The 14,256-nt window shown below is 43.9% G+C and overlaps 1 protein-coding gene across 1 annotated transcript in view; it reads right to left on the bottom strand.

Annotated features, from left to right (window-relative positions):
• Positions 1 to 14,256, bottom strand: part of LOC145399237 (sodium-coupled monocarboxylate transporter 1-like) — a 68,366-nt gene that overhangs the window by 23,557 nt on the left and 30,553 nt on the right. The window contains exons 5-11 of the mRNA XM_080271926.1: positions 11,782 to 11,970; positions 10,300 to 10,451; positions 9,634 to 9,774; positions 7,960 to 8,178; positions 3,182 to 3,300; positions 2,782 to 2,936; positions 1,189 to 1,436 (exon numbers count right to left, since the gene is read on the bottom strand). Coding sequence (XP_080128052.1) covers positions 1,189 to 1,436; positions 2,782 to 2,936; positions 3,182 to 3,300; positions 7,960 to 8,178; positions 9,634 to 9,774; positions 10,300 to 10,451; positions 11,782 to 11,970 — 1,223 coding nt within the window. The remainder of the gene's footprint in view (positions 1 to 1,188; positions 1,437 to 2,781; positions 2,937 to 3,181; positions 3,301 to 7,959; positions 8,179 to 9,633; positions 9,775 to 10,299; positions 10,452 to 11,781; positions 11,971 to 14,256) is intronic.

The following is a 14,256-nucleotide window of genomic DNA, read 5'->3' as shown; positions in this document are numbered from 1 at the left end:
ACCTCACACGCTGTGCCTATCTCTTCCATGAATATCTTACATCTTGTACCTCTTCCACCTGCTCTAACTCATACCTTCCCAATCTTTCTTCCTGTGTGCTCTTATACTCTGCCATTTTCTCACTATCTTGCAACTTCTCCACTCTTCTCAGGAGCTGTTTCCTCCTGTCTTCCCCTTCGTCTCTGCACCCATTTTCTTTGCAGCCTTACCTTGGCCATCACTAAGTGATGGTCCGAGATTCCATTCCTCAACCCTCTCCACACCCTTGCATCCAACACTTGTCTTCTCATTCGCTCATCCACACACACGTAATCTATCCTTGCCTTTCGTTCAACAAGTTCACCGTCCCGTCCTCCTCATGACTCCCCATGTATACGTGTGGATCATCTTATCCCTAATGAAGGTGTTGGCTATTGCCAACTCCTTACCAGCACAGATGTCCACCAAAGCACTACCATTCCCATCTACTTTAGTTTGCACACCCCACTGACCAACCACTCGATCCACTTGTACATTCCCAACGTTCCAGTCATGTTTCCAATCAAAAACACTCTCTTGCTCCTCTCAAACTTGTCCATACACGCTTCTACACTCGCCCAAAGCTCATCTTTCACTCTTGCCACTCGGTCCTCTGTCGGCGCATACTCACATACAATCGCCTAAGCTTGTCCACTTACTTTCATCCTCACCCATACAATCCTTGCACCCACTGTTCTATACTCTCTTATATTCTCCTTCCACTTCTTGCTTATCATCAGACATACTCCCTCTCTTGCCCTCTCATTCTCATTAACTCCTGCACATATTCCTAAATCATATTCCCATTCTCTCACCCTTTCACCTCTCCGTTTAGTTTCACTTAATCCACATATATGTACTCTTGCATGCTCAAGCACCTGAACAGTCTCTCTCTCTTTCATTTCATCATTCACTCCTCTCAAATTCCATGTCCCCACCCTTAGAATATCCTTTGTCCGTTCCTTAGTCATCAATGTATGGTCCGTCCTGGTCCAGGGCGCTTTGTTCGCTTGTTTAGTTAGTTCTTTTTACGGGGTGAGGCACTAACCCACCACAAACCTTTTTAATCGCCTCATACGACAAGCAGGGATACTGGGGGAGTATTCTTGAAACCCCTCCCTACTTGTAGTTAAAGAGAAAGTTTCATGTTTGGTGACACTGTTTGTTAACCTGTTAGTGTCAGGTGCTATAGTGGTGAAATCTGCAGTCGGGTCAGTGGTGAGATTGGTGCTGGGTGTAGCAGTGGTGATGTTGTTGATGAAGGCGACGATGGAGGCGTTGACAGGGTGGAGGAGGTTCTCAGGACAGCTGTCAACAGAAAGGGGGAGGTGGGCGGGGTGTCCTCCCCCACGCAGGAACTTGCCCATCACCACCCAAATGTTGTAACAGAAAGCCACCAGGAATCCTAGCACTGCACCCTGAAGATTGTGGTTTGGTCATATGAATTTCTGTGGTTTTATGTGGACATCAGTTGATATAAAATACTACTTGCATGTGTTATAATATTGCACTCCATATTCCCAGCAGACCTGATATTAAAAAGGAAGAGGATCAACTGAGATAACAGTCCCATATCCTCTATTCTTACTCTCGGCAGTTTTGCAGCAATCCTCTGATCTAGGTCCTGCACTAGTAATAAGCTAGTTCGTGTGGCCTTTTGATATGAGGTGTGAATATGGTGAATGTGTTAAGGAATTCAAGGTATGTTGCGTTGGCACTGCGTGAGGCAAGGATGAACGGGCATGAAGTGGAGGAGTGAGAAGGTGTGAAATGTATAGGTCAGGTATATATGCGTGAGTGGACAGCGTAAGGAAGGAGTTGCTCTGTTGATGTATGATGTATAGCAGAGGAATGAAAGATCATAAATTTGTCAGCATGAGGTTTATATATGTCAAGTTCCAATCTGGGAGAAAAATGTGATAATAAAAGACACATTTGGTGACGGGAGAGAGAGAGAGAGAGAGAGAGAGTAACCTTGACCCTGGTGGTATGAGCATAAGAGCAGTAGAGAGGACTGAACTTATGTTGTAGCTAATTATAATGATACAAATAATTCTTCCTTTGTGCATTATTGTAAAGTACAAAAGTTTTTTTGGTGAAAAATATGAAATCCACAAGAATTACACAGCAGTGTATTGAAATAATTGACATCCATTTACAATGCAAGTGATTATGAAGAAATGTATGATAAATGAGAGGAACAGCAAGTTATAAAACCTGTGACATCTTTGCTTCCCTATCTGAGTTTCAAGATGTACAGTGATTATGAAATACTAGGTTATGTAAGAGTGAAAGAATTAGCAATAATTATTTTATGTCACGATTTATATGAAGTAATCTGTGCTGCTTTTGCCATAATAATACAACGATTGTACAGTTCTGGTGGCGTCTGGCTAGCCCTGTGCATGCTGTACATTATGTTTCACAAATCAATGACCTTTCCAGCCAACGTTGCAGCCATCTTTATACAACTTCCCTCTCACACACCACTCACAAGAAGGTAATGATTTGCATTTACTTATTCTGCGTGATGTGTCTGACCATTAGGGAAGGGTAAACTTTAGTTTTGAAAGAGCTGAGACCCCCTCCCTTCTCAAAACCCTGTGTGGGAGGTAATGCCTGCAAGATACAGTAAATCCCTGTAGTTGTAGGTTACATGTATAATTTTTTTACTATTAATAATATGCTCCTCATGGGGCAACGTAGGATTGGATGATGAAATGAAATAATATTTTTATGTGGAGAGTGTAAACCTGTGCCCACCTTTGTGTTGACCCAGGGTGTGCACATGCCAGCCAGGAAGATGCCTAGGATTGGTCCCATGACAGCTCCTGAAATGCTGGCGATGACGTGGAAGATGTTGCCCAGGTTGCCTGCCAGCACACCCACACAGATGCCTGACAGGCCTATCACCACAGCTGCCACCAACATGCAACATAAATACACAGTGTCACAAGACAGTGTCTACCAGAAGGTAAGGAAAGTGTTTTGCAATACTCTCTGCTGATGATACAATCTGGTTCCATTGTATAAAATTATAAATGCCATGGACAACATGCAGTGCTGAGTGTGTATTGACAACACAGGGAATGATTTTTAAAAGAGTTTATGGCCTTCTTAAAACTGCAGAATTATTGCTGATAACATGAGAAGAAAGCCTTACATATGAGCTTAAGGACTCTGGTGGCTGAGGCATCTGACATCTTGCTGAAGTATGGAATATCCTTCAGAAAGTCCTCCCACAGCAGGCAAGCCATAGAGTTACCGTAGCTGGACAGCGAACTGTGTGGAAAGTGGGATACTGATAATTATGAATGTGTTGTTTGAAAGGGAAATTTTCCCCCGAGCTAGACCTTACTAGATCATATAGCACTGCTAGGTGACAGGAGGGCACTACCTCTCCCGGCATGGCAGCTACCAGGCGTGGCTCGAACTCACGACCCCCCAGTCCCAAGTCCGACGCTCTGCCACTGTGTCACCCTGACCCCATGTGTTGTTTGGTAAATACATAGATGATAACTTTATCAAGACATTTATAATCTATGATTATTTTTTTGCATGACTAATGTAAGTAAAGGCTAAAGTTTGAAATGTGGCACATAGTCACATGAAGTGGAAGGCTAATGTGTGCTCTGAAAGTTGTGATATGAAGAAGGAAATTGAACAAAATGGCTCCAAGAAAACTTCAAAAAAGAATATATACTAGGCTCAGCATTGTCATGTGGATGGTAGAAACTGACGATAGTAATTAAAAAAAAAAAAAAAAAGGAAAGTGATATATTGAGAAATGTGGAATAATATATCCTTGGATCATTTGGATAAGAACTGATGTAGTTGAAAACAGAAGCACAATGGAGTTGTTTCCTCGAAGAACTGTAGACTGCCTCTGGTGTGAAACACTTATATTTTTGTGAGGGAAATACATGTACAGTAGATGATGGAAGAATGAGATACAGTACAGCAGTTCAAACAGATGGACAAACAAAGGTGTGTACAAGACATCAAGATGTGGAGACTGATGAAGCAAAGAATTAGCAAATGATTGCACTGTATTGAAGATTCTTGCACAGAGTTATGTATGATTCAGTTATGGCATTATCTCTCATATTGCTGTGTATGTGCTTACTGAGATGAGTTATCTCAAAGAAAAAGACCTGTTCCATACCAGCCTCAACTCAGGTGTGGAACAGTGTCCCTTGTGGGATACACTTTTAGCCTTATCAACTTCAGTGCAGTTACTGGCACTGACAGGGAATGCTTTGAGGATTGTGTTTAAGTAGGTCCCCATAGCTTTAGAACCAGGAATTCCAATAGTTCTAACTTTTTGTATTTTGAAAAATCCCATATGTTGGAAATTTCTGCATCCAGATTCCAGAAGCCTTATCTTCACTACTGGACTTGTTATTCCATTTTTGAAGGAGTTGCTAAGGAGACTGAAAACCTTGTTGTAAGAACTCTGGAGCATCCTGTAGAACTGCTTGGTTTTCAGGAAAACAGAGTCCTTTTCTGCAGTTCACAGACTTGATGTTGCTGCTCTAATGCTACAGATGAAATATGGGTAAATCTCGGAATGCCATACATAACTATTCAGTTTTGAGTATGGAATGCACTGATGAGTATGTAGTGGCAGTCAGGAGTCAGTTTGGTGTGGTCAGTGCTGTTGATGACCCTTTTGAGTGGTTGGGTACTCATAAGTGTGTTACTGTGGAGAAGCTGATGAATGCGTTGTTGAGTGCTCTAGATCAAGTAGAGGATTTGTCTCACCAGGGATGGTAGCAACAGTTGATGGGTTATGCTTCTAGACTGGCTAGGGACTGAGGGCCACAAAGATTTCTGGCTTGTCGGTCAAGAGTTTTACCAAGAACGGACAAAGACTGGTATGTCAGGGAAATTCCTGAGGAGTTAGAGGGTGGCTTTCAAGTACAGTAAAAGTCCTGTAATCCGAATGCCAGGGGACCGAGGGTCTTTCGGATATTTTTTTTTTTTTCGGACTACTGGGGGGACCTCTGAAAACATTAGAATATATTAGAATATATACAGGATCATTAAATAAACACTTAAAATGATATGGGTTATTGTTTTACTCACCGGAAATGCAAAGAATTGTAGATGAATAGTTGCTGGCAGGTACATCTATGTCGAAGAGCAAGTCCAAGCCACATAAATCTTTAGATAATGCCCAGAAATTTTTGAAAAAGACTAGAAAAAAAAAATCGCCTTGCAATATTCGGAGTATTGAGATATTTGGATTATTGATGGTCGAATTGGAGGTCTTTTACTGTAAATGACCTTCGACCTGTTATCAAGCCCTGAAGAAACTCTACCCCAGACCTGCCTCTCAGGTTAACTTGGCTGAGACAGTAGATAGATGGTTTGTGTCTAGAGTGAGTGACTAGAGGGCTCATTAGCCTGAATACTTAAAGTAGTTGTGTATAGCAGAACCCAGCATGGAGCTTCCATCGGCTGATGTGCTGTCGCTAGCTGCCATCCCACCAGTCTACAATGCCATGTCTTCCTTATATGAATACAAGAAGGCAGTGACAAGGGTGAAAAGTGGTAGGGCGACTGGTCTTTGTGGCATCCGGCCAAACTGATCAAAGCTGGGGAAGAAGCCATATATGGGGATTACTTGCAGTAGCAGAAGCTGTTCAATGTATTGGTATAATTCCTCCTGACTGGACAAGGTGTTTGGTTAGCCCTGTTTGGGAAGGGAAAGGAGATCAGTGTGACTGCAGTAACTACCACGGCTTTGCAGTGTTCAGTGCTCCAGGCAAATGTCTAGTTGATGGATATCCATGACCATTAGTTAAAGATTCAGATGCCTCCGGCCTTGGTCACGTAATGGTGTCTCTCAACGCTACATGATCTCTGGCAGCTCCCTATTTAGTCCATTATCCCTGAGGCCACACTCTGTAACCTTATCCCAGGTCTTTTTCGGTCTGCCTCTCACAACCCAACACCCAATGTGAATAGGTTGTATCAACTTTTTATCGTTCATTCATTTTTGAAGGATCTAAAACGTTTGCATGAATCGGCCTTGGTCATCTACTAGCGGCTGTCCATGCTGTTCAATCTCTGACAGCTTCCCTATTCAGTCCGTTATCCCTTAGGTGACATTTAGTGACCTCGTCCGAGGTCTTTTTCGGTCTACCTCTCGCAACCCTACCCCCAGCACCAACACTTCTCACTTTCTGCAACCAATTAACATCCCCCATCCTCTACACATACTCAAACCATCTCAATCTACTGCTCTTCATCACAGCACCAATACACTCCAGTCCCATCCAATCCCTCAACTCTTCCACTGTAACCTAGCCCCCCACCCCCCCAGGTCTCACATTCAAGGACGCACTGCACATCCACCTAATCATTGTCATTTCTATATGTTTGAGCTTGCGACTATCCTCTTCCCTTACTGCTCAAGTCCCACTACCATACAGCATTACACTCCAAACACATGCTGCTTACAAAGATCCCTTAGCATGGAGGGAGAGCCTTCTCAATATCAGGAGAGGCAACAGCTCCCAGAACTTCTTCCAACCACTCCCCACTCTAGCCACAGAGCTAGCTCCTGGCCCACTTCCAGCACATAACATGTCTTCCAAATAACAAAACTCTTCCACACACTCAAGAGACTCACCAACAAGCTCAATCCTTTCATGCCTGACAATCTCCACCTGCTCTCCCCGACACTCGACACACATGAAATCAGCATTAACTCGCAGTCTATCTCTAATACCACTACATTTCTCATGCACCCACATATCACAGACACTGCACATGATGGAATTACTTCCCACGACTTTGTGGCAAATTGCACATGGCCACTCTCCCTCTTCTTTGACAGTACCGCTCCCAGCCCTAGATATCGTCACTTTTGTTTTATCTGCATTTGCTCTTAAGCCCTTGTTCCCCATACCATCTCTCCACTTCGTAAATCTTTCCTCCGCCCGTCCCCCCTTTCACTCTCTGCAGTCATCACCAAATCATCAGCCTACATCTCCTATGGGAGTCCATTTCTGAAGTGACGTGAGAGGGCTTCAAGTACCATGATAAACAACAAGAGGATCAAGACTGACCCCTGATGCACATCAACATTCATGGATAACTCATCACTCAAATCTCCATTCACCTTTACCTGCACATACATGGCCATAACCACCCTAACCAGCCACTCCTCCATCCCAAGCGTTCTCATTGCCCACTTCACCACCTCTCTAGGGACTCTGTCAAAGGCCTTTTCCAAATCAACAAAAACAAAGTACAGTTCCCTTTTCTTTCCTATATATTTTCCTGAAGCTGTCGAACAATAAATATAGCATCAGTGGTCCCTTTGCCTGGCACAAACCCAAACTGCATCTCATTAATATTCACTCTTTCTCTAATCATACCCTCTAGAACACTCTCCATTACCTTCATTATTTGGTGTAAAAGCTTTATGCCTCCATAATTTCCTTTTTCCAGGGCGTCACCCTTCCCCTTGTACACATTAACTATGGAGGGAAAAAAAATATAAGAAGGGAAAGACCCAATCTGTGTGTGTATATTGCAGAGTGACGGAAATAATGCTTCACTAAACTCATGTGGCAGTATCTTATGTGTTGTGGGGATGCCTCAGTCTGCTAGTATGGGCGCGGATGATGGAATATGAATATGAAATATATATGCGATGCAGGGTAGATACTGGTAACACTGAGTGATAATAAAGGATGTAAGAGTGATGATACAGGATGTGAGAGTGAAAATAAAGGATGTGAGAGTGATGATAAAGGATAGTGATGATAAAAGATGTGAGTGATGATTGTGGATGATGAATGTGAGTGATGATAAAGGATGTGGGTGATGATAATGGATAGTGATGATGGATGTGAGTGATGATAAAGGATGTGGGTGATAATAATGGCTGCTGATAAGAAAAGGAAGAACCACTACGTCACCCACCTAAGGGCGCCGCCATAGACAGCTGCCACAAAGACCCCAGGAACGCCAGTGAGGTGACCCAGCTTCTGCATGACCAGGTAAGGGATCACCTGGTCGGGTTTCTGTATCCTGCCTGATGCCAAGGGATCGCAGCCTCTGAAGGCAGCATAGACAACCAGGCCGGAGAAGTAGAACAGACACAACAGCAGCAACACACCCACGGTATAAGAGATGACCAGCCTGTGGGAAAAACACGTAAAATAAGGATTAAATGGTACCAGCAGATACCTTCAACCACACACCCACAGCTAAAGCGATGACCAACCGTGGTAAAAACGTAAAAATTATTAGATGTACTAACAAAGAGATGTACTAACAAGGTGGTAGGTGGTGGCGACCATCATCCGCTCACTTGATGTAGTGCTGCCTACGTCTTCCTTAGCCTTTATCATTCTTTTTCTGTGCCTGCCCTCAACTCTTTTTATTTCTCCCATCTTTCCTGCCACTTCGTATTGCTTTTATTTCCTTTGTAGGTGGCTTTGCATTGAGTCACAAGCAAAATGGTTTCCTGTATGCCAAGAAACCATTTACAACGCTGGGTGGTAACCATATAACCAAACCAAACGTGCTCCCTACGTGTCAACAAGTGGGTTGGTGGAGGGTTAGTGCCCCTCCCTGTAAAACAAATAACTCAAAGTCAAATGGCCACTGCTTACGGGATTATGGCGTCTGGCAATAGATAGATAGATAAATAGACTAACAGAGAAGTACAACAGACCCCACAACAGTCATAAACCCACAGCAAGAGATGACCAACCTGTAGTAATAACAAGAGGCTTACGAGGTCCATATAAATTAAACATTGGTAAGTGTACGTCAATGAAGTACCCTGTAGTGAGCTGAAGGACTGATCTTCTGAGCACTACAAATGATAGTTCGTGTTTAGTGTTGGGACGATACGTGGATTAAGCAGTGTTATGCTGGACCAATATTTGTACAGTTTATGTGAATTCTGTGTTTTCAGCCCTTACCTTGAGGATTTTTATACGCATATGAAGTCTGCTATGAATTTTAACATAAATTAATCTGAATACTTAAATATGCAATGTGTCCACACTCACTCCTCAATATGCAACTACATGAGAATGTAGTGGGGTTACGTAGTTTTGTTGTGCCTGTCTTCTCTACGGATATCCACACACCCTTCTTACCCTCAACATATTCCCTTCATTCATTTGACTGTCTTGCATCCACTCTCGTCTCCCCTTTTCCCCCACTGCCCATTCAACATAGGCATCCGACAAACTGAACCTTTCTTACTCCTTGCTACCCTTGCATTCCTAACCACACACTCCCTCAATCAACTCTACACGTTTTCCAGATCCATTTGTTCCTAATTCACTGACTCTAACTCATCTTTTCCCTCAGTACTCACATCACTGCTTTCACTAAAAATTTCGCTTCTTGTCATTCCCGTTGTCCCCTTCCTCTCTATCCACCACGTTCCTCGCAGCTTTATCTTTTATATCACAGTCTTACGATCAATGAACTTCCACCATCACCTCTAACTGCTTTCGTATGTATAACACTTCTAAGCATCTTTCTAAAAATATTACAACCAGTTAGTCTCCCTTCAATATAAATAGGAAGGTAGACAGACCGATGAATAGAGAGATGTAAACTAGACCATCTAACCATTGTGCCATAGCGAGGTTGCCGATGGAAGCAAATCTCTGGTAGCTGGGCTGGTTGATGCCAACGACCTCTAAGTTGGAGTAGAAGCCAAGCACGGTGGTCGACCAGAAGGTGTGGCGCACGAAAGGACTTGTGTTCATGCTAGGGCAGAAACAGGAGGCTGTAGTGTGGCCTGTTACTGTATGGTCATATATATTTTTCTCATTATTTCAGTGTCGTTGAATATTATAAAGCCGACTCTAACGTTAACTCTTACCTGTATGACTTTATGGTTATTTTTTCTTTTATAATTTCAGTCACGCTGAATTTTATGAAGATGACTCGAATAAATGGGCTTTATTATATATGTGTGCAAAATGACAGTAAATTGTTTTTATTGAAATTAAACGTATACCATATTATCCCCTCTCAACACAGACACACACACACACACACACACACACACACACACACACACACACACACACACACACACACACACACACACACACACACACACACACACACACACACACACACACACACACACACACACACACACACAGTTTTGTGCATTACGGTTAAAGTACAAACATTTCCCCTATCACAAGAATCAAACGGTACTCCCATTGCAGATTCTGGCGCTTTCCGTCATTTGGAATTTGCGCCGAAGTAACGGTGACTCACTTGAAGAACTCTATCCTGGAGCCCTGGTCAGCTATGGTCCAGACATTGACAAGACCAATTTCCTGGCAGCAGATGATGACCACGACCAGCACCCCGCCGAACATGAGCAGAGTTTGCATTACATCAGTATACACCACGGCCCTCACACCACCCTGCAACCACAGCCCCGTCGGTTAAGGAAGCTCCCTAACGCCCTTTCCCAAGCGACTTATTTTGCTTATTACATCTCACTGTCCTCTTTTGCGTTATGTAAATCCTTCAAACATAGTCATACTCTGCATAAATAACGTACAAAAGGATATTAACCATTCACATCCAAAAATTAATCACTAAGGAAGAGGTGTTAGGGAGACTCCTTACCTGACGACAATACAGACTACATCTCCCTCTCACTTAACCCCTTCCTTACGCTGACGTCTTTTGTAGTTATTCTTGATAGCTACGAACGATTTTATTATTATTATTATTATTTTTTACTTTGGATAGAACGAAGGAATTAATGAAGGCTACATCTAACCCCTACAATTGAGAGAAAGAGAGAGAGAGAGAGAGAGAGAGAGAGAGAGAGAGAGAGAGAGAAAAACCACCTAACCTGCGTATAATTCCGTAAAGACTGATATACCGACACGAAAAATGAGTTCTCGGTTTGAAAGGCGTAACAGCTACACTCATTTTCATCCATCCTATTTCTCTTTTGTATTTCACGTTACCGACTCATTTTCAAGCAAGGAGCATTTAGTGAAGATCAAGGTGCTCTCCAAGTCGCTCTCTGTGCTGACAAAACTAATATAATTAGCCTATTATACATTTTTTTTCTCATTTTTTTTCTATACAGGCAAAATGACAATGTTTGATTTCTGGATTACATAAGAGAATAAGATGAGGCTCCAGTATTCTTTCCAGTGTTAATAATATAGGACTAGCGTTTGAATATCTCTCAAAAGGTGAATGATTCTTGTTGATGGTTCTCCAGTTCACAGAAGTAGTGGAAGTAGTTTCAGTAGGAAACCTGACCTGACATGAGCTAATCTAAATGGGAATGAATGGGAAGGACCCACGGAGATCTGCATGACCTAAAGGAGACTAAGTAGACGAATGGATTTAACTGAGCATGACCTTCCTAACCTAACCTCACATAACAAGGCCAAATGGTTGAGACAGGCCCACCTGCACTGATAAACCTGTCTGAATTTAATTTGCATGACCCCAAATGAACCGAATTTAGGTGAACGGAATGGGGTAGACCAAAATTAAGATGGATCTGATATTTGAATTGCCCTAATCTGATCGATGGGCACAGCCATACTTGCACCAAACATGTGATCGACGGGAGGACCTAAGGCTCAGGGTCCGTCCAACGCTCAAACTCGGACACTGAAGCAAACCTAACCCAGTGCTTCGTTTAATCTCGTCGATCACATGTTTCGAGCAAGTGTGGCCGTACACTGAGACTGCCTGACTGGTTCCCCCCTTGCAACTCACCACAGAGATGTAGAAGGTGCACACGAGCCCCATAAGCACCATGGAACCAAGAACAGAGAGATTGGTGACGGTGGAGAGAGCCAGGGAGGGCGCGTAGAGACACACCCCAATATGCATGAATATTACAATGAGTTGACACATAGTTCCAAGGAGACGCACTGCCCTCGACTTAAACCGCAATTCCAGGTACTGTGACACAGAAAAAAGGCATGAGCTTTATAAGGTGGGTTGAGGTATTTTATTATCATTATTATTATTATTATTAGTAGTAGTAGTAGTAGTAGCAGTAGTAGTAGTAGCAGTAGTAGTAGTAGTAGTAGTAGTATTGGTGGTGGTGATGATGGTGGTGGTGGTATTGTGATCCCTACCCTGACGTATGGAAGCGAGGCGTGGACCTTGCAAGAGGGGAACAAGTCAAGAGTGAGAGCAGTGGAAATGAGTTACTTGAGAGGAGCTTGTGAAGTGACGTGGAGGGACAGGTTGACGAATGAAGAAGTGAAGGAACGTTGTTGGGTAGATGTGGATGTGGCTGAAAAGATTAGGAGAAATACACTGAGGTGGTTTGGACATGTGGAGAGAATGGAGAATGAAAGACTGACTAAGAGGGTGTATGTAGGTGAGGTGGAGGGAGGGAGAGGGAGGGGTAGACCGAGGATGAGGTGGAGGGATGGAGTTGAGAGGTATATGAGGGAGGGGGGGGTGAGTTGGGGGAAGGGGAGTCAAATGGTGGGTGACAGAGTGACTTGGAGGCGTTTTGTCTGCGGCCACCCTTTGCGGGATTAGGGCGTCGGGCTATAGATAGATAGATAGATAGATTATTATTATTATTATCATTTTTATCTGCGGTTGGTGGGGACGTTCACCATCCACTCACTCTATGTAGTGCTGCTCTCGGGTATCTGCCCATTCCTCTCCTTCATCCTTCTTTCCTTCCATCCTCTTCTGTCTTTCCTTCATTCTTTCCTCGTGCTTCTGCCTATGTGTGACTTTACGCTCCTTCTTGTATCTTTTATTCCTTCATTGTTTCCTCTTCCTTCTGCCTGTGAGTGACTCTACACTGAGTGAGAATGGTTTCCTGTACACCAGGAAACAATTCACTATGCTGGGTGGTAACTATATAACCAGATTTTGGTGCCTGGTGGTTTAGTGAGTAATTACGGCGCTCCAATCGGATTGAGCCGGTGAAGGTTTATATCCAAGGGATGATTGGGGGAATATTGCTCACTTAATGCCACTCAGGGATGAGAGAGGCTGGTCACTCATCTTAAATGCCAGGACCAACTTGCCTAGTCCCGGGCTCCTACGCCTCTCATGGGGCAATGTAGGACTGAATGATGATGATATTTTTATTATTATTATTATTATTATTATTATTATTATTATTATTATTATGCTAGGTGTTTAAGGGTCAGCTTCCCGTCCCTTGAACGCCTAGTGTGCAGCTGGGTTCTCTTTCTAGACCGGAGCTTAGACAAATAAGAGAGAGGCAGGACACAAAAACTCAAGGCAACAACCTTACACGTGTATTGACTAATTCTATACATGGAACAGGTAGATGTCACAACAACAGGAATCTGGGTAATTATAAGTCATCTACTAGTATCGTAGTATCTCGCAGGATACTATTTAGACAACAGTTCAGGATAGCAGGTGAATGGCACACTAAATAGTGTTTGTAGTATTTTAGGCAGGGGAATAGATCACTGTCACTTGGAGGGAAATATAAACTGTATTTAAGCTGGGCAATTATACCACTGGTCTTGCAGTGCAGAGGAATTACACTATGAAGGCCGAGTCTCATGTTCACTGAAATCACTGCACTTTTATTAGATCTTTCTTCTTACTCTCACTATGTCACTGTTTGCCTTAATCATAATTATCACACATTACTAGGCCTTGGACTTATGTTCCCTTGGATGATACACTGCCGATATTCCAGTCACTATTACACTGTCACTGCACTCTTCACTGTCACTCAATGTTGGTGGGGTGGCGGCGTGGTTAGTGGGGGGTGGTGGGAGGACTTACATCCTGACTCCTGATGGGCGCTGAGTCCCGCCTGTGGCCTCTGTGTCCAGCGGCCACTGGATCACTCGTAGGGGCATCCTCTCTTGTCCAAGGCTGTGGGCAGCGAAGGGCCCTGCACTGTCAGGGCTGGGAGTAGGAGTGCGGCCCTCAGGGCTGGGGCCGAACAGCCTCCTGAAGCACTCACTTAGGTGCCTGATGGAGGACGAGGGTTGTCTGCATCAGAGTGGGAAGAGGCCTCGCCCGTGGGTCCTGGAGGTGGCCTCGGGGGCCCGGTGGCTTCGGTCTCCTGCTGTCGGGGGCGCCGTCAAGTGTGAGCCACGGCATTGGTTGTCGTCAGAGTCCTTCAGGTATGGTCCCTCTGGAGCCGGCTGGGTGGAGTACAACCCTGGGGATAGCACAGGGCCTCTCCACAAGTCCTCGGGACTGGGACCCTCCTCCTGGAGGATG

Source organism: Coenobita brevimanus, chromosome 48 (assembly GCF_032717465.1).
Source record: "Coenobita brevimanus isolate Jiangsu-jjx chromosome 48, ASM3271746v2, whole genome shotgun sequence".
In the NCBI taxonomy this organism is placed as follows: domain Eukaryota; kingdom Metazoa; phylum Arthropoda; class Malacostraca; order Decapoda; family Coenobitidae; genus Coenobita; species Coenobita brevimanus.
Note: the sequence above shows the minus strand (reverse complement) of the source record. Positions and strands in the feature narration are given on the sequence as shown.